The sequence below is a fragment of the Saccopteryx bilineata genome, chromosome 5, assembly GCF_036850765.1.
Source record: "Saccopteryx bilineata isolate mSacBil1 chromosome 5, mSacBil1_pri_phased_curated, whole genome shotgun sequence".
Classification (NCBI taxonomy): domain Eukaryota; kingdom Metazoa; phylum Chordata; class Mammalia; order Chiroptera; family Emballonuridae; genus Saccopteryx; species Saccopteryx bilineata.
In genome coordinates, this window is record NC_089494.1 from 8,183,184 (window position 1) to 8,210,892 (window position 27,709).

The 27,709-nt window shown below is 45.7% G+C and overlaps 1 protein-coding gene across 9 annotated transcripts in view; it reads right to left on the reverse strand.

Moving 5' to 3' along the window:
• Positions 1 to 27,709, reverse strand: part of LOC136337878 (nuclear autoantigen Sp-100-like) — a 77,928-nt gene continuing 50,219 nt past the window's right edge. For 4 of the 9 annotated variants that reach the window (XM_066279786.1, XM_066279788.1, XM_066279784.1 and 1 more), the window contains 12 exons: positions 18,747 to 18,791; positions 17,802 to 17,879; positions 16,077 to 16,124; positions 14,568 to 14,672; positions 12,450 to 12,592; positions 9,510 to 9,548; positions 8,478 to 8,519; positions 4,868 to 4,983; positions 2,487 to 2,607; positions 2,130 to 2,201; positions 1,070 to 1,213; positions 1 to 295 (listed from right to left, as the gene is read on the reverse strand). In XM_066279786.1, the coding sequence (XP_066135883.1) occupies positions 173 to 295; positions 1,070 to 1,213; positions 2,130 to 2,201; positions 2,487 to 2,607; positions 4,868 to 4,983; positions 8,478 to 8,519; positions 9,510 to 9,548; positions 12,450 to 12,592; positions 14,568 to 14,672; positions 16,077 to 16,124; positions 17,802 to 17,879; positions 18,747 to 18,791 (1,076 nt within the window). In that variant the 3' untranslated portion in view covers positions 1 to 172. The other 5 variants (XM_066279789.1, XM_066279787.1, XR_010731891.1 and 2 more) reach the window with 4 other exon arrangements.

Consider the following 27,709-nt stretch of genomic DNA (forward strand, 5'->3'; position numbering starts at 1 on the left):
TTATTGATGTCACCCCATTAAAATAAAAATTTATTTATAAAAAAAAAAAAAAAAAAAAAGAAGTGTGATGTGATGTTGTTTCCACAGCAACAGGAAGAAAGGTTGGGGGGACCACAGGCACTTTCCCCTGTACTGCTTGGGGCTCTGAAGGGGCCGGCAGAAATGGACAACATCACAGAACAAAGGGCGTGGGCCGAGCACGGTGTCTGTTGATTTCCTGGATTGCAAAAATACTTTTGAAATTACTCTCAAACTTGGCCTCTAGTTGAAGTCCCAGCATGATGAATTTATGGGCCTGAAAAAGCCAAGACAAAAACAATAATAGTTTTGCCAATGAGCTTAGACTCCCCAAAGTTTCAGATAACCCAGCTCTTCACTGTAGGCTGCCCCGAATGTCACGTGAGACTTTATCCAGTTAAGAATAGCTTATGTTCCCTGATAGCTCGATCATTTCTCTTAATTTGAAAGACAGAGAAGCAAACCTAGTACTACTATATTGCAGCCTAACTCTTCATCAGAAATCGACTGATTGATTTAATTTGACAAAATTCAATTTATTCGCGCAGAACGTATTACTTATAACAATAGGATAATATGGTAATGTCGACAGCAAATTCGAGGTGCCTTCCTTTCCCTTCATTCTTACCCCTTGAGACAGTCCTTGTTAACTCTCTGATGCAGCATTTAGGGAATTTGGCTGTGAAGAAATCCACTATTTTGAAATCTGAGAAATTTGATTTGGCATCTTCCTTTAGAGAAAGGATACCCTAGTTGCCTTTAAAAAGCACTTATGTTTCCTGTGGAAGGGACTAGGTCTGCAGTCTACTGTTCTCTGTGGGAGAAAATCACCTATCTGGCGGTGAGCAGACCCTGAGGTCCTAAAGCAATGTTGGCAATGACCCCTCTGGTTCGTCGTTTTTCCTCTCAGTAAACCAGGGGGCTTTTAGAATCCTCTCGGGATTTTTCCTTGTGCGGGCTTGCCGGATGATGAGGAATTTCCCTGTTACAAGACCGTGAAAGGCAAAGTGACTTAAAGGAAAGACAAAGGAATGCCGGGGCAGCCACGTACCTTGTACAATATCCTGTGGTTCTGAAAGATGAGGCGCATGTCGCTCACAAACCTCTTCACCTTGGGGTACGACTTCCTACTCAACTTGACCTTGATTCTGTTCAACCACATGCACTTGTTCAGGCCTCGAAGTGCCTCTTTATTCTGTGGACGGAAGTGTCAAAGGGTAGGCTATTAGCATGGCTGCAAGTCTACTTTCTGCAGACTCTCACTGCTATGGGCTGGGTGTTTATGTCCCATCCCCAAAACTCATTTACTGAAATCTGGACTCCCCATATTCAGTGTGATGGTCTTAAAAGGTCATGAGGGTGGAGCGCTTGTCAATGGGATTAGTGCCTAATTTATTTTATTTTATTTTTTCATTTTTCCGAAGCTGGAAACGGGGAGAGACAGTCAGACAGACTCCTGCATGCGCCCGACCGGGATCCACCCGGCATGCCCACCAGGGAACGATGCTCTGCCCATCTGGGGCGTCGCTCTGTTGCATCCAGAGCCATTCTAGCACCTGAGGCAGAGACCACAGAGCCATCCTCAGTGCCCGGGCCATCTTTGCTCCAATGGAGCCTTGGCTCCGGGAGGGGAAGAGAGAGACAGAGAGGAAGGAGAGGGGGAGGGGTAGAGACGCAGATGGGCGCTTCTCCTGTGTGCCCTGGCCGGGAATCGAACCTGGGACTCCTGCACACCAGGCCGACGCCCTACCGCTGAGCCAACCGGCCAGGGCGGGATTAGTGCCTTATTAAAGGGGACCCCATGGAGCTCTCTTCTCGATCCCACCATGTGAGAACACAACATGAAGTTGGCAGTCTGCAGCCTGAAGACGGCTCTTGCCAGAATCTAATTATAGTGACACCCAGACCTGGGAATTCCAGTTTCCAGAAACCGAGTTCTGTTGAAACCACCCAGTCTGTGGTACTTTGTCATCGCAGCCTAAGCTGCTAAGGGCTGACTGAGCTGACTGGGACATCCATCAACAAGGCAATGACAACGGCAGCGCGTCCCCATTGCACACACATCGCAAATTTGACAAATGCCAGTTCTGGGCTTCGTTGCTGTTACTTACATAATGTGGTTTTGAGGCAAAGAAGAGGCTCTTTGAACAGCGGTAGACCTTCAAGAGGAGGAACTCACATTTCTGCAAAAGACAGCGGAGATCTTAAGTGAAAAGCAGCTTGGAGAGACCAGGAACTCTTACGCACGTGGAGGCAGAACGCACAACTGCCGAGCCTGCGGACTCTGAAACAAGCGCGGGAGGAGGACTTCCTCTGGAATACGGATCTCGGTGTGAGGTCCTGGGGTCAGAGCGCCGTGAGGGCCGGCAGCTTGCCTGGGCTCCATTCCTTCAGCCCCTGCACGGCTGGGCTGCTTCTCTCAACGGGACAGGAAGGGGGGGGGGCTGTAGTCTCCCATGGCAACTCACCAGCTGCTCCTCAGGCAGCATCGGCCTCTCCAGGACCTCCGATTCCCGGTGACGTGGTGGAGTTCCTGGGAATCTTTCCTGAACAGCCTTCATCTGGCAGAAGATGCAGTGCCATGGGTTCCTGAGAGGCAGGACATACGTGAGCAGGGCGAGCTCTCTGGGAAGCCGCCCTCCTTCCTACAGCTGTTTTGTTTTGTTTTTTTTAAAGATTTTATTTATTCATTTATAGAGAGGAGAGAGACAGAGAGAAAAGGGGGGGGGGGAGGAGCGGGAAGCATCAATTCCCATATGTGCCTTGACTGGGCAAGCCCAGGGCTTTGAACCAGCAACCTCAGCATTCCAAGACAATGCTTTATTCACTGCACCCCCACAGGTCAGGCTCCTACAGCTGTTGAAGTCCTGTGTGCAAGCAGGACTACGGTTTTCCACATGAGGTCAGCTTCTCTCTTTGAGGCCCCTCCACATGAGAATCTTGTTTAGGCTCAATTGCCAAAGACACCCATCCCTTAAGTCAGGGGTCCCCAAACTACGGCCCGCGGGCCGCATGCAGCCCCCTGAGACCATTTATCTGGCCCCCACCGCACTTCTGGAAGGGGCACCTCTTTCATTGGTGGTCAGTGAGAGGAGCACATTGACCATCTCATTAGCCAAAAGCAGGCCCATATTTCCCATTGAAATACTGGTCAGTTTGTTGATTTAAATTTACTTGTTATTTATTTTAAATATTGTATTTGTTCCCATTTTGGTTTTTTTTACTTTAAAATAAGGTATGTGCAATGTGCATAGGGATTTTTTCATAGTTTTTTTTTATAGTCTGGCCCTCCAATGGTCTGAGGGACAGTGAACTGGCCCCCTGTGTAAAAAGTTTGGGGACCCCTGCTAAGTCGTGGTGGCAGGGCTGACAGTCTGTTGAGTTAGGTGCCACGACGGGTGACGGACTCGCCTTCACCTCAAACCATAGGGTTCCCATCTGAGCCCGTAGGAGTGTGGTGCGGAGCCCTGTCTGCCACGGTCCAGTACTGGCAATCAGTGCCAAGACTCCGCACTGCAGTCTTGGGCCTTGATGAACGCCAGGCTGCAGGAAAAGTCAGATCAGTTCTCAGTCTCTCAACTTAGCTGAATAAGCAGAGGTCACACCACCATAGGGCTCCTCTCCCCTGGCAGTGCCATATCTCTACCTAGAATCTGTGCTTGCAGAGAAGTCTTGCGAAGGAAATCTATCAGCAGAGTGCCAGATGTTCTATTTGCCCCTGGAATCCTCTCTACCGGCTTTCCATAACCAAGTGGCTATGATGATTATCTTAGAGATGTTATTTAGCCTGTCTCCTGGACCACCCAGTGCTTTCTCAAGAGGCCTATTACAAATTAAGATGCACCAACTGTCAGTTATAGAAACAGTTGTGAGGATGTAAAGTACGGCATAGGAAATATAGTAAAAAACATTGTAATAATTGTGTATGGTGTCAGATGGGTACTAGACTTGTTGAGGGCATCATTAGGTAAGTTATATAAATGCCTAATTACTATGTATGCCTGAAACTAATATAATGTCAAATGTCAATGGTAATTGGAAAAAAAAAAGAAGCCCATTACAAAGTGCCCACAATGCAGGGATGGGGACTATTTGTGGGTTCAACAAAAAAGTAGATCTGTTCTCTGCCTCTGTAGACTAGCTGCCTAGAGAGGTTTACACTGAATCTCTGGGGTGGGACCACTCCCCAGGAGCAACCTGAGAGCAGGTGGGTTATGTTAGAACCCTCCCCTTATGGAGGGCAATGCTCTGTCCTCAAGGACACACACCTATTCCTGGTAGACATCCTCTGCCCACACTACCACTTACAGATACCTTATCAATGTCTGTGTTAGCCTATGCACCGCCACCTCTGACCTAGGATACATTTCACAGCAAAGTGGACTCAGCCTCAGAATCCACAAGTCTTATCATGGACCCTGTCCCTCAGGGTCAGCTGATTTGACAGAACTGCAGGAAAGGCCATTTGAAGACTCATCACAGCCCCAGCGTGGCCAGCTTTGTGATGTTCCCAAGGCAGGCGGTATACGCTTTCAACTAGCAGCTGATGTATGATGTCATCACCCTCTCAAAGTGCGTGGGTTGGGAAACCACGCGGGGGAGATGGTGGTGACCCCTCTTTCTATTACACTTCACAACCACTTGAGGAGTTTTGGCTTCCCATGAATCTACCGCTGCCAGCACGGTTAAATAGCTCAGGATCGTATTTCTGGATCCTGATATCTAAGGACCCTGTTCCCTCGGCATCAGGACACACACCAGCAGAGACACACTTCGCAGGCTGAGTGTGCAGGGTGGGAAGAGCTGGACCGCAAGGAGGAAGGGCAAGCACCGGCCGGGTCTCACCAACCTGTCGGGGTCAATGTGCTGGATGTGGCATTTCTCATGGAAGGACCTTGGACAGGAGTCACAGCAGAACAGCTTTCCTCTTTGACGGCACACCTCACACTGGTTTGAGTTCTGTGGCTAGAAGGGGAGATGACGTAGACATCACTGGGACCAGTGAGACTCCGGGACGTAGACGTGTTGGCACTCTAGGACACACGGACTTTGTTTGCTCCAGGGTGACACCTGCAAATTTCTCTCCTCAGAATATGAAGAAACAACACTGAGCAGAGATTTCAGAAGAAGGCATCTGGTCTGCCATGAACTTCAAGAGGAAGTGGCTGTATTGGATCAGGAAAGTTTTCTGTCCCGGTGAAGACAGAGATTCAGCTAGCAACCAAAAAGGATGAGTTAAAGTTAACCTGAGAAATTTATTATTCCACTTGAAAAGTCTGGCTCAGGATTACAGGTGTCTTATCTGGCTGTCTGTATTGCAGCACCTAAATTAACTGATCAAGGAGTGATTTACTGAGGTGATAGAATAAACTTCGGAGATATCACTGCATCCCATTTTTTTCAACCGTAAATTTCTCATAAGCTGAAGGAATTCCTGGACTATGGATTCTGTGCCTGGTGGGCCCCTGGACCTGTGACAGTATCTCGGTTGGGAAGACCATGGCACAGATGACCAGGTGAATGTCAGGGAGGTCAGAGCTCTTCAGCTCTGGGAGCCAGGGGAAGATGCCCCATGACTCAGCACGGCATGTGAGGTGCAGAGACACCACCTCTGAATGACCAGGGTGTGTGATAACAGCGACCCCTGGGTCCCTGGATGACCCTCTGCTTTATTCTACATAGGGGAGATAGAGAAGCCCACAAGATTGATGGATGCTGGGTCTCCCACCAATCTTAATACGTATGTGGGACCGTCAGCCAGATTTAATTTCATTTATGAAGTCAAAAATTTGACAGTGTTTGCATCTAAGTATTGCGAAATGAAAAAAAACCCCACTTGTTAAAAAAAAGAAAAACACACGTTAAAAATGATAGACTTTATAAAGCAAAATAAGAATTGGTCAAGAACTGAGTTCATTGGCGGGTGAGGAAAATCATATGTTTTTCTTTTTTTCTTGTGATGATCTGTGTGGCAAGAGCACGTGAATCTCTACATATTAATATTTCTGTGTCTGAGGGTCAGGTGTCTGTGATGGAGAAATGTCTAGAAGAATTTGGCCCTTCTGGGACCACCTGAGCTGAAAAAGAGAAGTCTGAGGAGAACTGTGCGGTGGGGAAATGCTTTACGCAGTGGGTGGGTAACAGCTCTACACATAGATGAAACTATCCTGTCCACACCGTGGGTTAGAAGGAGGAATCATATCCTCTTGTGACGACCTAGGTATAAAATAACGCACACCCTTGGGGGCTGACCCCCCCAGTGCGGGGTGGCTGAGACGCTGGCAGGTAGTGTGGAAGTGGGGAGGTGACAGGGAGTGCCATTCCACTTCTTCCTTCTAGAAAAACTATGCTTTTGTTTTGCGACACTTCACTTGGGTTTTTCCCCCAAACACCCTGCCTCTTTCTTTGGAGCTTCCTCACTTAGAAGGGTGGAATTTGCTTGGGGCTCGGTCCTACATCCCCTCTTCTTTTAACCACTCCCATGACCACGCCTACCAGATTTGTCCTTAGACTTAAAACCCGTGCTCTGGTCCCCTTCAGAACGCCTAAACATCCAGCCCTCTTTCCATCCTCTCCAGTTAGATGTCTTTCATCAAGTCTCAAATCCGCCTTGTCCCCAACCACATTTCTTGTCTTCCTGTCTTGAATCTGCCCCCCCTCTTTAGCTCCCTATCTCACCAAGCATCCTGTTATTCACCCAGGAACTTGGAAATGAACATAGATTCTGCCCTTTCCCCGCTCAGAACTTCAATTTGTCGCCAGGGTTGCAGATTCCAATTTTTAAATCTCTCATCTCATTCTCCGTGCTTCTGTGAGGTCCTCTGCTACAAGGATGTAGAGGTTCTAACTGTGAAACCATAGAGTTAGCCAAAGAAAAGTAGCCTGCCTCTAGGGTTACAAATCGTAAAAGTCAGACTGTCTTCTCCGGGTTCAGTGAGCTTAGATGAATTGGATTGAACCTCAGTTGGTAAATTCTCTCCATTTATAGATTAAACATAAGAAGAAGAGCCACAGCCTGACCAGCCTGACCAGCCTGACCAGGCACAGCAGATAGAGCATTGGCCTGGGGTGCAGAGGACCCAGGTTTGAAACCCCGAGGTCACCGGCTTGAGCATGGGCTCACTAGCTTGAGCGTGCAGTTGCTAGCTTGAGGATGGGATCATAGACATGACTCCATGGTCGCTGGCTTGAACCCAAAGGTCACTGGCTTGAAGACCAAGGTTGTTGGAGTGAGCCCAAGGTCGCTGGCTTGAGCAAGAGGTTACTCATTCTGCTGTAGCCCCCCAGTCAAGGCACGTGTCAGAAAGCAATCAATGAACAGCTAAGGAGCTACAACAAAGAATTGACGCTTCTCATCTCTCTCCCTTCCTGTCTGTCTGCCCCTATCTGTCCCTCTCTCTGACTCTCTCTCTCTCTCTCTCTCTCTCTGTCAAAAAAAAAAAAGAAAAGAAGAAGAAGAAGAGCCACAAAAGTAGCCCCTATGAGGAAATTCTAAGCTGCCAGATGTCTTTGCACACGTTTTCCCTTTCAACAGGAAGATTTGTGAAATGACTTGCTAGCAACATCCTTGGGCACATCCCCACATGGGCCTGGCTTATCCTGACATGGGGCCATGTAACTGTCCCTTCATTTTGTCATTACAGATGAAACTCCTGGATGCTGACCACTCCTTCCAGGCGGCTAGGTCAAGGTTTCTGAGCCTTGGGTGTCACTGGAATGACTTACCTTCCTTCCAGTCTGGAACAAGGCTGCCTCAGCTTTTACCTCCAGCCTGGGGAAAGGGGCCATAGACCAACCCCCCAATGTGATCCAAGGCATAATGCCCTGAGAGGGTGTGATGTCACTGCCTGCCTCTCTGAGTGACCTACATCCCCCACCCATACCATTACTATTCACTCATGTTAGCCACTGAAGTTGGCATGGGCTACAGGGGCTCCATAAAGGCCCCACATGCCCTGAATACAGTTCTCTGCAGGATTCATGGCAGGACCCACGCCTTGAACTTAACCAGCTTGGCCTGGCTTGTTCCTTCTGTCCAGTGCGTGAAACCATTTTAGCTCTGCCCGCACCATGGAGTAGATGTTTGGATCTTCCTTCCCTTCCCTCTGCCTTCTTTAAAATGCTGCTGTCCTCACCCTTAATCCACAGGCCAGCTGTGCCCATTCCACTTCATGCCCATCTCTAGAGACCCCAGTGATCTAGATCTCTGGTCCTACTCTGCTGGGGAAACGGGAAGGTTTCCACTGAACAATGGAGAGGGTGCTTTCACACTGAGACACCCAGCTCCAGTCTGTCTACCAGACACGGGTGAGGTGTCTGCTGCTCTCTGCTCATCACACACAGTGACGTGTTCCCATTGAGTGCGAGCACGCTTCAGGGAAAGGCAGCAATGACACAGAAAATGTACCCAGGGGAAAGCCTGGATTACTCTGGGGTTGCCGGTGTGAGTTAGTACTTACATATGGGTCAATAAAGTCATCACTGTCAGTCTTTGGTATTGTCTATAGGAAACAGAGAAAGATTGAATGACAGTATTGAATATGTTTTCAATAACCACACATTGGAGCAGACTTTTTACGTAAAGGATGCATGCCACAGCCCTCCCTGTACTTCACATCCGCTGTTATGGGTCTATATATCTGACCGGAGAATAAGAACAACATTAAGTTGTGTGTCAGTGATCGTTTGGCCAATGCAAGTTCCGTCGCCTGGCTCTCAGACCGAAGGCGGCCGTTGTGAAGCCGTGCACGCAGGGCGCCTGGCCTTGGTTTTCATGGTCGGAGTTGGAGCTGCAATGACAGGCTCAGCTGGAGGACTCATCACCCACTGCCCTCAGTTAGCACAGGACCCAGAGTCCTGGGTGCCATGCAGATGTCCCGCAGACCCCATGGCCTTCTGCAGCTTCCCTGGGGCACAGCCCTAAAGATAAAATGGACACAAGGTCTGCACCTCTTCTTCCTGAAGAACACCTCTTCACTTCCTCCTGAACCCCAAGAGCTGTTGTTGACCTTGGGTCTCTGTCAAATGACTTGGCCTCGTCTAGTCTGGAACAATGACTACGTCAGCTTTCACCTTCAGCCCGGGGCAGAGAGCGACTGCCACCAACTGCCACCCAAGGGATCCAAGGTGTAATGACTGGGAGGCAGCCATGAGACTGCCTCCTCTCTGGGTGCCCTGGATCTCCCCGCCCCCACCCATGAGTTAGTCTCCCATGTCAGACAACAAGGTTGAAATAATCCCCTAAGGTCAGCGCTATCTCTCTGTCTATTGTAAAGGATTATTCTCCCCTCGATGTTTAATGTTTTAATGCTTAAAGAAGTCCTGGCCTCACACACTGTCATGTTTGAAAGCAGCAAGTGCAAAAGACACTACATTATACAATCAAATTTTATTAGAATCAGTTAACTTAGACACTATAAAATAAGGCCAGAGGAATGGAAAATCAGCAATAGGACAGATGAGACACCGGCAGAGAGTCATAGGACAATCACCTTTTTTCTTGTTCTTGGTGGGTCTGGTAGATGTCCTTTCTGAAAGAGAAATGAGATTAGTGTTACGATGGGTCTTTGTGTCCACGCTGTACTGTGTACTTTTCCTACTGTTTTAAACTTGGTGTTTCCAACTGCCTCCCAGATATGTCCCATGGTCAACGACGCACACTCAAGTTGTCTTCATGGAAAATAACCACCCTCTCTGGCTCTGTAATGCGCCTCCCTCTGTCATCCAGAATCAGGTTTAAAACCAGCTTGACTAACTCCAGGCTTTCCTTCACTAGCTCTTCTACGCTTGCCGCTTCCTTCCCATTCCCTCCAGTCGCCCTCTAGCGTGTGTCTTTATACCTCACAGGCTTTAGCTGCTCCATTGAGACACGCCTGCTGAGTGAGAGGTGTCAGGTGTGAGGCCCCACCTGTGTCCCTTGGACACACAAAGGTAGCCAGGCCTTTGGGGAGACCAGTGGGAAAAGCTAACACGGAATGGCTAAGGACAATAAAGTATGAAATGATGGGGTACTTAGGGTGGGCTGAAAAATGGTCTCCAAAGACGTTCACGTCCTAACCCCTAGACCTGTGAATGTTAATTTATGTGCTAAAAAGGACTTTGCAGATGTCATTAAATTAAGATTCTTGTAATAGGAAGGTTGTTCTGATTATCTGGGTGGGGCCAATATAATTACAAGGGTCTTTATAAGAGGTGGGCAGGAGGATCAGATGAGTGGTAGGAGATACGAGGACAGAACAAGAGCTTGTAGTGATTTGGGGAAGGTACCAGGAGCCAAGGAATGCAGGTGGCTTCTAGAAGCTGATAGAGGCAAGGGACACATTGTCCCTGGAATGCTCCCTGCTGACATCTGAACTTGAGCCCAGTGAAAGTGATTTCAGACTTCTGGCCTCCAGAACTGTAAAATAACAGGTTTGTGTTGTTTTAAATCCTAACTTTGAGGGAAACTGTTACAGCAGCATGGAAAACAAACACAGTGAATTAAAAGGGTTTCCGAGAATGTGCTACTGGCGGTTGGCCTTTGGGTTGAGTTGGGGGGGGGGGGGAGTATGAGGCAGAATGAGGCAGAATGGCCGTGAAGAGGTTTCCATGACTTCAAGCACTCCACCCTCCAATCCGTGTTGCATTCTCTGGTCAGCTTACTATTTCTAAAGCATTATTTCAACTATGTCAGTCAGTCCCTAACTCAAACCTCCCATGATAACCCTCATGATTAAAAAAAAGGGGTCATTCTCCTTCGTCTGTGCTCAAGACCCCCTCTTCAATCAGCCCAGCCCATGGACCTCATTTCCCACAGCTCCATAAATCATGGGGAGGATTTCCACGCCATCCTTTTTCTGTAAAATGCGTTGTTCCTACGTTTTTGCTTGTCAGAACTATTCTTCTTTTAAGACGCAGCTCAGGCCTGACCAGGCGGTGGCGCAGTGGATAGAGCGTCAGACTGGGATGCGGAAGACCCAGGTTCGAGACCCCAAGGTCGCCAGCTTGAGCGCGGGCTCATCTGGTTTGAACAAAGCTCACTAGCTTGGACCCAAGGTCACTGGCTTGAGCAAGGGGTTACTCAGTCTGCTGAAGGCCCACGGTCAAGGCACATATGAGAAAGCAATCAATGAACAACTAAGGTGTCGCAATGTGCAACTAATGATTGATGCTTCTCATCTCTCCGTTCCTGTCTGTCTGTCCCTGTCTATCCCTCACTCTGACTCTCTGTCTCTGTAAAAAAAAAAAAAAAAAAAAAAAAGACGCAGCTCAGGGCAAACCGTACCATCAAACTGTCCTCAACCTCAAAGTCAGAAGGAAGCTCCCCTCCCCGGGGGCTGTGCTCCTCTTCCTGTGGGGCCTCTCCACCAGAGCCCTGTGGGTGTGAGTGCGCAGCCTTCCTCCTGCTGATGGACGGGGCTCACACCCTACGGTCCCTGTGGCTTTAGGTGTATCTCAATAGATATTGTTGAGCAAGGGCTTTCCATGGCCATTACAGTGGAACAAGAAAGCCGGTGTGGGTGAGTGATAGAAAAAGTCAAAGAGCAAGGTTTCATTGCGACAGACTCAGCCCGCTTTGTCCACATCAGGGGCTGATACGAGGACTGAAGGAGAATCCGCCCCCCCCCCCGCCTTCTTTTCCAAGTGAGAGGAGGGAAGATAGAGAGGCAGACTCCCTCATGTGTCCTGACTGGGATCTACCCGGCAACCCCTGTCTGGGGTCCATGCTCTGCCTATCTGGGGCCATGTTCCCAATCCAGCTATTTTTAGTGCCCGAAGCAGAGGCTCCACGAACCATCCTCAGTACCCAAGGCTGATGCACTCAAATCAATTGAATCATGGCTGCGGGAGGGGAAGTGAGAGAAAGCGAGAGTGAAGGGAGAGGGGGAGGGGTGGAGAAGCAGATGGTTGCTTCTTCTGTGTGCCTTGACAGGAAATCAAACCCAGGACATCCACACTCCAGGCCGATGCTCTACCGCTGAGCCAACTGGCCAGGGCCAAAGGAGAAATTTAAACATGTGATTTATTTATATTTTCTTTCAAGAATTAATTTCAGATGACTAGCAAAAGAAATAATGTTGAAGTAATCTCTAATCCAGGAAACACCCATAGTGGTGTATCATTTTCAGATACATTATTCTACTCAGCTACTGTAAACATTGATCCCAGAAACTTAATTTAAATGACTTTCCTGTGACCAAATTACACAGTGGCAACTCCTAGTGACAAAGCCAAGGCCGCAGTGTACTTTCTACCATCAGAGGGATGAAAGTTCATACAGGATTAAGCTGTAATAAAAGCCAGCCAGGATAACGGCTGAGTGGAATGTTAGCAATAACATGCGTGGTGATCTGTGCAGGGAGGTCATGACGGTTTCCTGGACACTGGCAAAGCCTGGCCTTGGTGACTCCTGACACCACATCCTTAACTTGAGCCCTCTGTCATTAGGATACCTGGATCAGGCACTTCAGGGGCCACCCGCCACAGCGCACGCTCATCCTCCAATTCTTGGATTTTTCGTGGTTTCCTTCAATTTCAAACTCCTTGAGGGTGAGCTCCTTCCCACTCGTCGTCGTTATACACTTCACCGAGATCCCTGTGGGACCGAGCGAGACAAGCTGAGCTCCCTTGGTGGTCAGGGGGTGCCCCGGGCTGTGAAAACCCCAGAATGTGGTCCCCCATCACGTGGTTTTGGGCCACCCATTTTGGGCTTAGAATCAGCAACACAGGAAACCCGAGTTCCCTCAGAGGCCCCACGGCAACCCGAAAGGAGGGGGAAAGGGAATTTCCTGCTGCGGGTGCATGCTGCTTTGGCGGTGAGGGGAGCAGTAATCATTACCCACATTTACTTTTAAAAAGCATATAACTGTATTCAAAAGAGAAAAGAAAAACGAATGGTTCTAAAGAAGAATGACCAGGATTCTCTCTCGTCCTATCTCTGAGACCCAGGATAGAGCTGGGCTCAACTTTGGAGGGGGCAGATGCGGGCGCACAGGTGGCCATGTAGCAGCTGTCACCACACCCATGTCTGCCACGTTGACCATCCAGCTAATGGCAATCAATTATTTCTCATATTTTGGACTCACGGCTATTTTATGTGGAAAGTAGTTACAGAAGTGCTATCTAGTAGGGAAAGTTAAATTGCTCATATGCACTATAGTCACAGAGCACACCCTTCTACGCATTGGTGCCTAAGAAACTTGACTTCGGAAGAGGGGGAATCAATCGTGGCAGATGAACGTTTGCGCTGTACTTTCACAATTAGCATTTGCAAATTATTTTATATCTGTTGTTCCATCCCCCCCCCCCCCGTAATAATACGGCAAGGCAGGTTTTCTTAGTATTCCCACTTTGTAGAGGAGGAAGTTTAGGATGAGTCACAACGGCTTGGTCCAGATGAAACAGGCTCTCTTGGTATAGCTGACACCGGAAGCCAGGTCTCCTGGTTCTACATCCTGTGCCCCTCCGGTTAGCACAAGGCGGTACAGATGCTAAGAGGAACGGTGCTGTGAAGTTGTTGGATTTCCCAAATGTGTACATTTTTCACTCTAATATTGAAGCACTTGCTCTTGTATTGGGTGCTGACTGGGCAGTACAGGGACCTTTCCAATGGGGGACGGGGGAGATGGCCCAGTAGGCTAATGTTTATGAATTTTAAAGGGGTAGACATGCCATCTTTCCTCTAGCTCAGTGGTCCCCAACTTTTTTTGGGCCACTGACTGGTTTAATGTCAGAAAATATTTTCACGGACCGGCCTTTAGGGTGGGATGGATAAATGTATCACGTGACCGAGACAAGTGTCAAGAGTGAGTCTTAGATGGATGTAACAGAGGGAATCTGGTCATTTAAAAAAAAATAGAACATCGTTCCGACTTAAATATAAATAAAACGGAAATGATGTGAGTTACTTATTCTTTCTCTGTGGACTGGTACCGAATGGCCCAGGGACTGGTACTGGTCCGCGGCCCGGGGGTTGGGGACCACTGCTCTAGCTTATCTGGGATGCTGTGCAGAAAAGACCTAACCGAGCCGCCCCGAGCCAGCCATCTTCTGAACGGTCTGCTCCCGGGGCTGGCGGCTGGGAACCTGGCTTAGGGGAGGCAGCCCACCGCTCCCCTTCGGCTAGTGCTGAGCACCTGCCTCCCTTCTGGGAGTCTGCAATTCTAGGGGGTGCGAGGTGAAGCGCACCCACGTCACCAGCTCCTGGTGACAACCCTGGACTCCTCGTCTCAGGGCAGCTTCCCTGACAGACAACATCTCACACCTGTTGTTGTCATTTGTTGCTGGAGAATTAAGTTGCCTCGTGTGACGCCCCTGGGAGAGGACGACGGAAACAAGCCCCTGGTGTCCTTTGGACTTTGTCCCATGTGCCCTTTTCCTTTATGGGCTTTGCTTTGTATCCTTTTAATAAACCATAGCAGTGAGTTTGACTATATGCTGAGTCCTCTTAGCGGATCGCCAAGCCTGAGGATGGTCTTGGAGACCCCGACACAAGGTGTCTAGCCCCGGAACAAAACCATCTCCACCTGGGTAGTTTCCAGCTGAAAAACCTAGAAGAGCAGGAAACTCACCTTGTTTCATTTTCTCCTTATATAGAGTCCCCTCCGCACGACCACAGGTCACGGGCAGTACAGGAGGTCGAAAGTCCATATTTCTATCTCTGGGAATTCTGGGACCTGTAAGGAAGCATAAGTTGTTTTCGTTCACTCCATCTTCTACAACTCCGCCCTCTTCCTCCTCACCCACCTCGAGATCCTTTTTTTATAAATTATAATGCACTGGAGGGAGTTTCCCTGTGAACTAGGTCTTTCTCTGACGGCAGGTTAGACACATAAAGAGCATGTCACCCTCCCCTCCCGCTCTCTGAAACCCTACATGAGCGCCCAAGCTTGTCGGCATGATGCTTTTTCTCCTCTTTTTGAGGGAGATTTCTAGTCATGCTATTCCTTTGAGATTGTGTGGTTGGAGAAAACCCCCTCAGCTTTTTGCTTTGTCCCCCATGTGAGGCACCCGCCGGGGGACGAGAGAGCAGGCTGGCAATGCCCCCCCCTCCGGGCAGGAGCGGCGTCTGTGTGCCCTCCGCGCCCTCGGCCTTCTCTGCCTTCTCGTCCCTGAGGACTCTCCCTGCGGCTTCCACTCTGCGAGCTCAGGCAGCTTGCGCCCGGCTGGGCTGCCCGGGAGGAGGGCCTCGGTGCATCCTTTGGCGGGGCCCTGGGCTCCGATTCTGCTGAGGCAGGTGTTGAAATTCTTTTAAATTTTTTTTTTTTATTTATTCATTTTAGAAAGGAGAGAGAGAGAGAGAGAGGAGAGACAGAAAGAGAGAAGGGGGGGAGGAGCTGGAAGCATCAACTCCCATATGTGCCTTGACCAGGCAAGCCCAGGTTTTGAACCGGCGACCTCAGCATTTCCAGGTCGACGCTTTATCCACTGCACCACCACAGGTCAGGCAAAATTCTTAAAAGGAACTTCAGCAGCAGCAGCAGCACCTGCCCTTGGCCTCCGGCCCCCATTGAGGGGCATCTATGAAGGACACGTGCTGGGGCTTCTGTCCGGGGTGGGGGAGAGGGACCTGTCGCCGAGCCTTTCTGAGTCAGTTCTGTTAGAACTGGGGAGGGCCCGGAGGCCACTCGGTTGGATCCATCCACCACCCATCCATTTACAGAGAAGGAAATTGAGGCAAATAGAAGAAACGACACACAAAAATCACACAAGCGAAAGAACGTTAGGGCTTAGGACCCGAGTCTTGGGTTAGCAGCCAGGCTGTGGCTCTCTCTGTGGTCCAGAGAAAGGTCAGCTGAGCAGCGTGGGAGCCACACCTAGTTTACTCCTCAGAGGTGATCAGTGAAGGGAGCCCCGCCACACGCTCTCTCGCGGGTAAACTGATTGACATCAACAAAGGGGGCGTTGCCAGCGACCTGCCACACTGTTGAAACTGACCAACGCCGATGACTACCTAACTTTTGTTATCGGCCAGTTTATTGGTCACTCAGAAAAAGGAGTATAAAATAAAAATTGAGATGCTTCATTACTGAAACTGTATTGATCACATTTTTTTAAAAAAAATTTTATTTTTATTTTACCTCTTTTCCTGCCTCTTCTCAAAGGCCTAGTGTTGACTGCTTTTTTCCCTGAGGGAAGGAAACATAACATAAATTTCTCTTGCTTATACAATTGCATTGCAAACAATAGTGTTGCAGAAACCACTGTTCAGATGAAAACGCTTCGGGAGCCTGTCTGGTACTTCAAAGGAAATACCCAATGCCACCTGGCCTGTGGTCATGGCTAGAGCATGCCACCGTGGGAAAAAGGCTGAGCTGGGAAACAGCAAGGGACTCAATGAAGAAGCGTGATTTCCATGGCCTGGTGGGGGCCCTGTGGGTGAATCCCGGACTGGGTTGTTCTTGGGAGAAACTCCGCCCAGGAGAACCACGTGGAGTGATGAGGTAACTGCAGCAAGGTGCAGACCTTCCAGAAGAACCTTCAATGACTTAATTTCCGAGCAGGTTGGCCACTACTTAACCACTGAGAGGTGGTAACATATATTGATTTTTCTAGACAAAATTTGGCTACAAATTTTCTTCCCCTTTTCCAGTTTTGGGACAAAAAAAAATTTTGGACTGTAATTTATAATTTGAAAAATCTGTCTGTAGATTTGAGCAAGGGACGAACTCAGTGGGAAGCAGGGTCACAGCGGGTCACCCTAACAGGAGACAGCGTCTGTCTCATCTGCTTTCCTCACTTCTCCTTGACATCAGCTTTCTTCTGGCTGCGAAGGAAGCTCAGAGGAGTTCTAGAGTCATCTGTGAATTGTACCGGGAGGGGAGGAAACTTTTCATCTTAGAACCTCTAGATTGGTGGGGGTGAAGTGGGGTGAAGACCTGAAAAATCTGACTCCATAGAAACAGAAGTAAAGGTCTTAAAGGTCTGAATGATGATGAGCTGCTGTTCCCGTCCTTCCAACCAGCACTACAGATTAGGGGAATCCATTGAAGTTCCCTCTAGGATGCAGGAGAGGGAGCTGTCCATGGTGCTGTAGAGATCCAAAGTATGTGGGCTCTGGAGTGCGGTCAATCTATTTGTTATTATTACTATTTATTATTACTTATTATCTCATTTTATTTTACCTTACAGATGAGTAAGCTGAGGAAGGAGAGGTGAAACAATAGTCCCAGGTTCACCCAATTACCTCTCAGTGTGGGACATGAGGAAAGACAACTACATCACTTGAGAGTGACACAGTGTTTTATGGGTACTACAGTTGACCCTTGAACATCTTAGGGATTAGGTGCACAGACTCCCGCCCGGTTGAAAATCCTGGCATAACTTTTGACCCTACAGTTGGCCCTTCGCTCAGATACAAACAACTGCAAATAAGAAACAGTATTTCCCATTTGCAGTTGGAAATCCACGGTTGGGAATGCAAACATAGTTTTCAGTCTGTATTTGGGTGAGTCTCTGGATGTGAAATCTGGAAAATACTTGTGTACAAATGGACAGGGTCAGTCCAAACCTGAGCTGTTTAAGGATCAGCTGTATCTCCAGTCTGAAAGTTATCAGTTCAACGGAGGTGGCCCTGCAGTGGCCCCTGGGTCCTGCGTGCTGGTTGTAGATTCATCATCAAATTACTTGTTTGCAGTGTTATCATCTTTCAATCTCTGATGCATTTGGAATGAACTAAATCTATTATATTTAGTACAGTTATATAAAACTAGCAGGGAAATTGGTTTGTTATTAAAAGCACAGAATAAAGCATGAGAATTTAGATGTTTAATTATTAAAATATATGCATCTTCTAAAATTTTTACCTTTTGGTTTGCTCCTTTTCCACGGGACTCTGATTTTCAGAGTTTGAATTCTATGTCTGTCTCTGTTTCTCTTTAAAACTATACAAAAATAAAAATAAAAACAGGAGCTATGAAAACTTGCATTGTATGTAATAGTGTTTTTAAAAGATCCAGCTTACTATAACTTTTCAAGAGCTTAACACATAAAGAAAAATATATAATCCATAGCCTCATACATATCAAGCCTTAGATATTTAACCTGGGTTCATCTTAGATTTCATTTTCTTTACCCTCATATTAATCTTAGTTCATTTATAATTAATTAAAAAATAATTTAAGACAGAGTTTCATTTGTATCTCAAGGAACAATGAGAACAATAATAATGAGAATCTTAAATTTCCTCTTTGCTTGAAGAAATCAGTGATTTTGAATGAAAACATGGAAGGCGAGTAGACAGATAGCTATCTATTACCCACAATCATTCTCTCTTTCTTTCATAGCAATAGAGTAGCAGCTGGATCCGTGGCTGTTTGACTAACTATATTTCTCAATCTCATTTACAACTGGCTCTGGCAATGTGATTGAACTTTGCCCAATAGGATATAAGCAGAAGACTCTGGGTCATTCCATGAAAAGAAATAGATGAGCAATTTCCCTCTCTATTTCTTCTATTCCCACTGGTTGGGAGTCAGTGACAACCAGATAAGCTTTCTTGGACCTGGAGAGGGAAACTGTATTTTGAGAAAATCAGTTTCTTCCTACCACTTCTGGACTGTTTGATGAAAGAGAAACAAATCATGTGATTTAAGCCATTGTATTTTGGCGTCTCTCTGTTACAACAATCCAGCTTGTACTGTAAATAATCCATTAGTTACAAAGCCCGTAGGAAATTTTGGGGCTGTGGCAAAGACAGGGTCTGGCAAGAAAACCAGCTCACAGGTGTGAATCCTCACATTTACTCCTACCTTTTGGGCAACTGTTTATTTTACTTATGTGTCTTCTTTTTTCTCCTTTAAACAGAAAATAAAATAATCATTTAGAATTATAAATAAATAAATAGAGAAGTACAAGCTTTATATGTCAGTAACCTTTAAGTATTTTAGTTTTGTTTTCATTCAACCTTTTTGAGGGCTATAGCTCCAGTTACCAATAGACCATCTTGGTTGTCACCACACTAAAAATAGTAATAGCAAAAACCACAAACTACCTTTACATTTATAGTATGTTTTTATGGTACCAGTCATTTATAGTATGCTTCTACATGGTTCCATGAGGTTTTCTCATTCACAACAAGGAAAGTATAAAAAGCAACTGAAATCAGGCAGAAGCTGATAGCACATAATGGGGAGTGTCAATCTGCCAAGGAGATGAAGGAACAATAGATCTCAGACATTAAAGTATGCATCCTGGAAGTTAGAGGCTTGCCTGGAGAGCTAGCAGAGGTAGGTTCATGAGGTTTAGGGAAAGAAGACATCTCTATAACATAAAAGTACAAGGTGAAACAACAAATGTTAACATAGAAACTGCAGCAAGTTATCCAGAAGATCTAGCTAAGATAACTAATGAAGGTGGCTACACTAAACAACAGATTTTCAATGTAGAGAAAGTATCCCTGTATTGAAAGAAGATTCTATGTAGCTAGAGAAGAGAAGTCGGTGCCTGGCTTCAAAGCTTCAAAGGACAGGCTGACTCTCCTGTGAGGAACTAATGCAGCTGTGACTTTAAGCTAAAGCCACCACTCATTTAGCTCTGAAAATACAGTCACCAACTAGAATTACACTCAATCTACTCTACTCTGCTCTATAAATGTAACAATATAGCCTGAATGACAGCACATCTATTTACAACATGGTTTGCTGAATATTTTAAGCCCATGGTTTAGGCTTACTGCTCAGAAAAAAGATTCCTTTAAAAATATTACTGCTCCTTGACAATATACTTGCTTACCCAAGAGCTCTGATGGAGATTTATAATGGCATTAATGTTGTTTTCATGTCTGCTGAGACAATACCTATTTTTCAGCCTACGGATCAAAGAGTAATTTTGATTTTCAAGTCTTATTATTTAAGAAATATATACATTTCATAAGACTATAGCTGCCATAACTAGTTATTTCTTTGATGGATCTGGAAAAATTAAATTGAAACTCTCTTAAAAGGATTCACCATTATAGATGCCATTAAGAACATTCTTAATTCATGATAATAGGTCAAAATATCAACATTAATGGGAATTTGGAAAAAGTCGACTTTAAACATCATGGATGATTTTGAAGGATTCAAGACTTCAGTGGAGGAAGTATGCAGATATGGTGGAAATAGCATTAGAAGTGGGGCCTGAAGATGGGGCTGAATTACTGCAGTCTCATGAGGAGCTGCTTCTTATGGATGAGCAAATATATATTGTATTTTTCTTAAGTTGAAAACGGGGAGGCAGACAGACTCCTGCATGCGCCCGACCGGAATCCACCTGGCATGAACACCAGGGAGCGATGAACTGCCCATCTGGGGTGTTGCTCTGTTGCAACCAGAGCCATTCTAGTGCCTGAGGCAGAGGCCATAAAACCATCCTCAGTGCACGGGCCAATTTTGCTCCAGTGGAGCCTTGGCTGCGGGAGGGGAAGAGAGAGACAGAGAGGAAGGAGAGGGGGAGGGGTGGAGAAGCAGATGGGCACTTCTCCTGTGTGCCCTGGCTAGGAATCGAACCCGGGACTTCTGCACGCCAGGCCAACGCTCTACCACTGAGCCAACCGGCCAGGGCCATCGGATTCAATTTTGAAAGAAGTTCTATTGTGGTCCAAATGGTATCAAACAGCATCACATGCTATAGAGAAATCATTTATAAAAGGAAGACTCAATAAATACAGCAAACTTCAGTGTTGTCTTATGTTTAAAAATTTCTAGTCACCTCAGCCTTCAGCAACCACAACCCTAATTAGTCAGCAGCCACCAACACTGAGGCAGGACCCTCCATCAGCAAGAACATGATGGCTCCCTGAAGGCTCGGATAAGGGTTACCATTTGTAAGCAATAAGAGAATCTTTAATTAGAATGTGTACATTGTTGGGGTTTTTTTTTTTTTTTTTTGATAATGCTGTTGTACCTTTAATAGACTACAATAGAATCTAAACATTTTTTATATGCATTGGGGAACAAAAAATCAGTATGGTTCACTAATTTTGCAATTTAGTGGTCTAGAACCAAACCCACAATATCTCCAAGGTATGCTTATAGCACTTTTATTCTTAACTAATTTCACAGAGTCTGTATTTGTGGCCATGTGGCCACTGAAGTTTCTGCTCAGTTAGTCAGCAAATGATTAGAAAGACATTTCCTTAAAGACCTAGAACTAATAGCTCTCCCAGCCTTTGCCAGCCAGGCTCTGCAAGTATTGATGCATGCCTCCAACACACAGCTAGGCAGTTTACAACTCCTCCTTAACTGCTTGCACAGAGCCTCAAGGCTAGCCAAAGGTGAGATTCAGGGCTTTCTTAGGTCTTTCCTGAGCATGTGCATAGGCCTGGGTATGTGTACTTCCCTGGGTACTTGTGGCCATCTAGATGGTCAGGAATATGTTGGAGTTTTAAATATAAATATATACCTACAATCTATACATCAAGTATATTACATGCAATATGTATTTATTTGTATACAGTTTTACTGTATTTCTATATTTGCACTTTATATATTTATTTATATATATAAATATTTCATACAATATATTTATATTTTATTTATAATTGATATATATAATGTATTTATGTTTATTTAATAAATATTTCTATATCAAGTATTTTTATATAATATATAATTTATAGCATTTTTTGTGTTTGTGATTGCATATGTGTTTTCAGAACCCAACCACTTTTTTAAATTTAATTTTTTTTTTTTTGTGGCAGAGACAGAGAGATTCAGAGAAAGGGACAGATAGAGACAGACAGATAGGAAAGAAGAGAGATAAGACATCAATTCTTCATTGCGGTTCCTTAGTTGTTCATTGATTGATTTCTCATATGTGCCTTGACTGGGAGGCTACAGCAGACCGAGTGACCCCTTGCTCTAGCCAGAGACTTTAGGCTCAAGCTAGTGAGCCTTACTCAAACCCCATGAGCCTGCGCTCAAGCTGGCGACCTCAGGGACTCGAACCTGGCTCCTCTGCGTCCCAGTCCGATGCTTTATCCACTGCGCCACCGCCTGGTCAGGCAGAACCCAACCATTTTTGAACACCTCCACTGCTCCTAGCTGTCTAATTCACCATCTTTTTTAGACCAGCACAATAGCTTCCTTATGGATCACTCATACTACCCTCCTAAAGTTGTTTTCCTTGTGGATTCCAGAGCAATCTTAAGAAAAAAAATTATTATCATATTATTCCCTAGCTTAAAACTCTTGAATGTGTTCTCTTTCTAAGACAAGCATCCAAAGTCTTTACCATGACTTATGAGTTCTAAATGACCTTGACAAATCACTTCCCACTTCATTCCATCTACTTCCCCAGCCAGTGGCCTCCTTGTTATTCTCCAAAAGGCCATGCACGTCCGGTCTTGGCCTTTCCACAGAGGTCTTCTCAGACTCAGCCTTGTGGCTTTGTCCCTCCCCTTATCCAAACATCTACTTCCAGGTAAGTTGTCAGTGAGGTTTTCCCCGGATACTCTATGTAAGGTGGCATGTTTCTGGCACTTTATACCTCCATTACTCTTTTTCTTTACAGTATTGTTCCCATCTAAAATGACATATACTTATTTGTATATTATCTATACCCCCCACCAAAATGTACACCTAATGAGATTTTGTTCATTTCTTTGGCAGTAAATAGCTCTTGAATAAATGAATGGAAAATCTAAAAAATAACCAGATTAAATTAATAGTGAGATATATTATGTCCACAAATTGGAAGACTCAACATTTTTTTTTTTTTTCCTGAAGCTGGAAATGGGGAGAGACAGTCAGACAGACTCCCTCATGTGCCCGACCGGGATCCACCCGGCATGCCCACCAGGGGCAATGCTCTGCCCACCAGGGGGCGATGCTCTGCCCCTCTGGGGGGTTGCTCTGTTGCGACCAGAGCCACTCTAGCGCCTGGGGCAGAGGCCAAGGAGCCATCCCCAGCGCCCGGGCCATCTTTGCTCCAATGGAGCCTCAGCTGCGGGAGAGGAAGAGAGAGACAGAGAGGAAGGAGAGGGGGAGGGGTGGAGAAGCAGATGAGCACCTCTCCTGTGTGCCCTGGCCGGGAATGGAACCTGGGACTTCTGCATGCCAGGCCAATGCTCTACCACTGAGCCAACTGGCCAGGGCCAAGACTCAATATTTTAAAGATGTCGATTCTTTCTAAAGTCAATCTCTGCAATTCAATAAAAACTTAATAGGGTTTTCAAGGGAACTTGACAAGATGATACCAACATTTATATGAAAGAGCAAATGACCTTAATAGGCCAAAGACAATTTTGAAAAAGAAAACAAATAATTGAGAGAAACTTGCTCTACTTTATGTCAAGATATTATAAAATTATAGTACTTATGGAGTATGCTGTGCATTGATGCAGAATAAATAAAATAGAGCAATGGGTCAGATTAGAAAGCCCAGAAACAAATCCATATGTATATGTAGCAGGTTCATGCATACTGTCTGTGACATTACACGTCATCGGAGAAGATATTTAAGAAACAGAGATTGAGCTAGACCTTTCTGAAGAGAAGGCACTTGAGTTAAGGGGAATAGTATTTTTTTTTATTCATTTTAGAGAGAGGAGAGAAAGAAACAGAGAGAGAAGGGGGGGGGAGGAGCAGGAAGCATCAACTCCAATATGTGCCTTGACCGGGTGAGCCCAGGGTTCCAGGTCGACGCTTTATCCACTGTGCCACCACAGGTCAGGCCGGAATAGTATTTTATGTAGTGTCAACAGCAAGTGCAAAGGCCCCAAGGCAGAAACCTACTCAATATGTTCAAGGAGACCAAAGTACTGTGTGAGAGAAAGAATAGTAAGAGAAGAGATTTAAGAGCTAATCAGGGGCAGTTTATGTAATGCTTTGTAGGCATGGTGAGGAGCTTAGACTTTTTCTAGGTTCCACTAGAAGCCATGGGAAGGGTATGAACAGTTGGATGGCAGAGTGCTGAGTGGAGAATGAATAATAGGTAGGAAGAGAGAATTCCGAGTGCCCAGTTAGGAGGACTCTGCAGGTTTCCACTTGAACTGGGGTGGCGGCAAGAGAAATAATGAACAAATCTGACACGTAGTTTTGAAACGTTGTGATATTTAAATGTGAGCAGTTAGAAGAAGGGAGGAACCAAGCACACCTTCTACATGTTTAGTTCGAGCAACAGAGTAGACATAGTGCCATTTTGAGGATGACTGGTGGTAGTTGACAGGTGTGGGTGAAATAAAGCAATCTGTTTGACATGTCAAATTCAAGGACACCAATGGAATGTACATGCAAGTTTGGAGTAAGAAGTTGAGTTTATGACCTGGCAGTTGAAGAGAGGGACAGGGGAGGAGAAATATAATTGGCAGCATTAACATATTGATGGAATTTCCAACTACCAGACTGGATGAAATTCCTAAGGAGAGAGTATAGTTAGAGATGAAGAAAGTACCCAGGTCTGAACCCTGGGACACTCCAACGTGTAGATATCAGGAAGCCCAGAAGGGACCACTAGCGAAACCAGCAGAGGGGACCACCGCTAACCCACCACTATCAATGCTACCACCAGCATCGTGGACAGAGGAACAGGAAGGAGCTGTTAGCGAGTGGGAGGTGGTGGTATTCCAGAAGACAGGAGAAGAGAGTGCATCCAGCAGCATGTCCTGGGGGGACCACGTTCTTCCAGTTTACTCACCTGATCAAGGTGATGCCAAGGCCTGCCAGGTATTAGAAGACAAGAGGTAGACAACAACCTCCTAGTCAGAAAGGTCAAGATCAGCTGATTACCGCAGACCACCTCAGGCAAGCCGCACCAGCTCCATCCTCTTGACTGGAGAAACCAGCTTGCTGGGGACCGATCCCTTCAGGTCTAAGACCCAGGCTCGTGGGAAGAGGTATATCTCCTTCTCCACCACTGCTCTCCACACTGGCTGCCCATCCCTGCCACACCCATCAGGTCAGCAGGGCCACTTATCTATGGTCAATCTGGACAGTGCTCCTGGGAACATGCAACCTAGAGGCATCTCACCCCCATAATGAGATCGATAGAGAACCCCCACTAGCCAACAACATTGACGACTACATCACCATCTATGACAAAGAATCAGCAATGAGCCTGACCAGGTGGTGGCGCAGTAGATAGAGTGTCAGATTGGAACTCAGAGGACCCAGGTTTGAAACCCCGAGGTCGCCAGCTTGAGTGTGGGCTCATCCAGCTTGAGCAGAGGCTCACCAGCTTGAGTGTGGGGTTGCTGGCTTGAGTGTGGGATCATAGACATGACCCCATGGTTGCTTGCTTGAGCCCAAATGTTGCTGGCTTGAGCAAGGGGTCACTCACTCTGCTGTAGCCCCCTGGTCCAAGCACATATGAGAAAACAATCAATGAACAACTAAGGTGCAGAAACAACGAATTGGTGTTTCTTATTTCTCTCCCTTCCTGTCTGTCTGTCCCTATCTGTCCCTCTGTCTCTGTTTCTGTAAAAAAAATAAATAAATAAAGAACCAGCAATGAAAAGTCACCAAGATTCTAACCTGTATTTCCTAACATTCCTTTATCCTTCCCTTTGTTTCAATTTAAATTTTCTTTTGCTCTAAGTATGTATTTTGTACAAACATATATTTGCATTGAACTTTTCACAAAGTGATACAATTTATTTATTTGTTTAAATTACTTATGTAACACATTCTTGGATGCACCAATAGGCAAAGGCTTAATTATTTCTAACGCAGAGTCTCTGGTTATCGGCCACAAAGCAGCAGGAAGGAATTTCTGGGGTGTTAGAACCTTGAAGACCTGGGGTGAGGACAGCAGGAGGAGAAAACCAGCCCAAGTAGTTGGGGTATAATGCTGGTGTAACCTCGTGAAGTTAATCCTTCTCTGTTTCATCACTGTGGGAAAACACAGAGGGCCCTACTTTGTATTTAGCGCCTGAGATTGTTAGATTGTGGGGCTGTGTCGGTAAGTACCTGTGTCACTAGGAACCAATGTTGTGTGTGACCATCCCCTGGGCTATGTGAAAGATGGATCTTTGACTCTTTGTCTCTGGGTGAAACTTAGAGCTTGAAAAAAAAGAAAGCTCTGGGTTCACCACTTATTCTGTGGAAGTGGGGTCACTGTGAATTGTCCTGGCACGTTGTATAAACTGAGCTGTGGGGACTACATTTGCATAAGTCAACACGATTCCACCCAGTCTTTAGTATGAACATAACCTTGGCCAAAGTCTTTCAAAATCTTGACCTTTATGCAGAAGCCTTCCATACCCCCATTGGGGGGAGAACTCCTGTCCCCCCAAATCTTGTTCTTCCTTCTATTCTGCCAAATGTCCCACCCTGCCCCCTTAACGATGGACAGTTTTGAGGTCTGCTTCTATATCTTCTCCCCAACTTGGTACGTGGAAAGGAAAACCGAATTTTAGCAGTCATTAGTATAACTGGGGTTTGATTTATATGGAAAGAGAAGTTGTGGAAGGCTTGGGGGTATGCGATGGGTAAAGGAGAGCAGTGAGAAATGAAGTGTGATGAGGCCCAAAAAGATGAGGTCTGGTAGATGGGACGTAGGGAAAGGAGGGTCACTGGCCTGTACTTCTTACAAGGCTAACAAATGAAATTCCAGAGGCCAGATTTTAAAAACATATCCCTTTATAAATGACAAAGACTTACAGAAAGAGATGGAGGGAAAGTCTGCTCCACCCATAATGGTGGAAGGAGAGAGAACATTCTGTACATAAAACTAATGTAAAGACTCTGATTTAACAGTGTACAATTGAGAAATTTCATAAGGTAAGTCTTGTAGAATATGGAGATGTGTTCATTTGTAACCATGACCAATTTGTTCTGTTCTGTTAATATAAATTTGTCTGTGACAGAGTTATTTGAAGGGGGTCTTATAATATTCCCCTAAATTAGAAATTAATGCTACATCTCGTAAAACCAATTTCCCAAGAAAGTTAATTCTAATTGACTGTCTTGATAATTTTTAGGACTGGTAGTATGCTACTTGAAGTGATGTCTGGATCCCTAAACTATATAAATGCTTGTACATTTATACATTATTCAGAAAAAGATCTTTGATGTTCTGATTTCCTCACATGTACATAGGTGATCGAATGACCACAGATTTCCTATTTAAATAAAGATTTTGAGAGTCTTGTTGCACTTAAATTTACTCCAGCTATTCTGTAATGGGAAAAACACGAGGTTCACAGTAACAAATTTGTACAACATATAAAACAATTTTAAAAAGGATAAGAAAATTCTTAGTGGAAGACCATTTTAAATAACACATGAATAAATGGGTAGAAGTCTCTGTTCTCTCCAAATTGATCTGCAAATTCAATGCATTTCTATGCAGAGATCCCAATGAACTTGGGAAGGAGATGGGGGAAATCTTTTTGAGTTAATTCTAAATTTCACCCACAGTGAGTCATCAGGATAGTGGTGATCTCAGTGGTACCACTGAGATAAATTTTATTTTCTGTAGATCCTTCAATTGCAGAACAGAAACTAGTAGATAGATAAGCAAAGGCACTGTGCTATCAGAGATCACTCAAAGTATGATGTAATAGTGGAGGGGATATTTTAATGATTCCCACCTCATACACACACACAAAAAGAGCAAAACTCAGGGATTATAGATGCAAACATTAAAAATGATCAGGTATGTCAAACACCTTAGAATCAAGCATAGAATATTTAAAAAAACATTCAGTTAGAAGAGGCTGTTGTAAATATAATAGGAAACCCAAGATTTAGATGACAAATTTGACTACCTACAAATTTATAACTTCTCT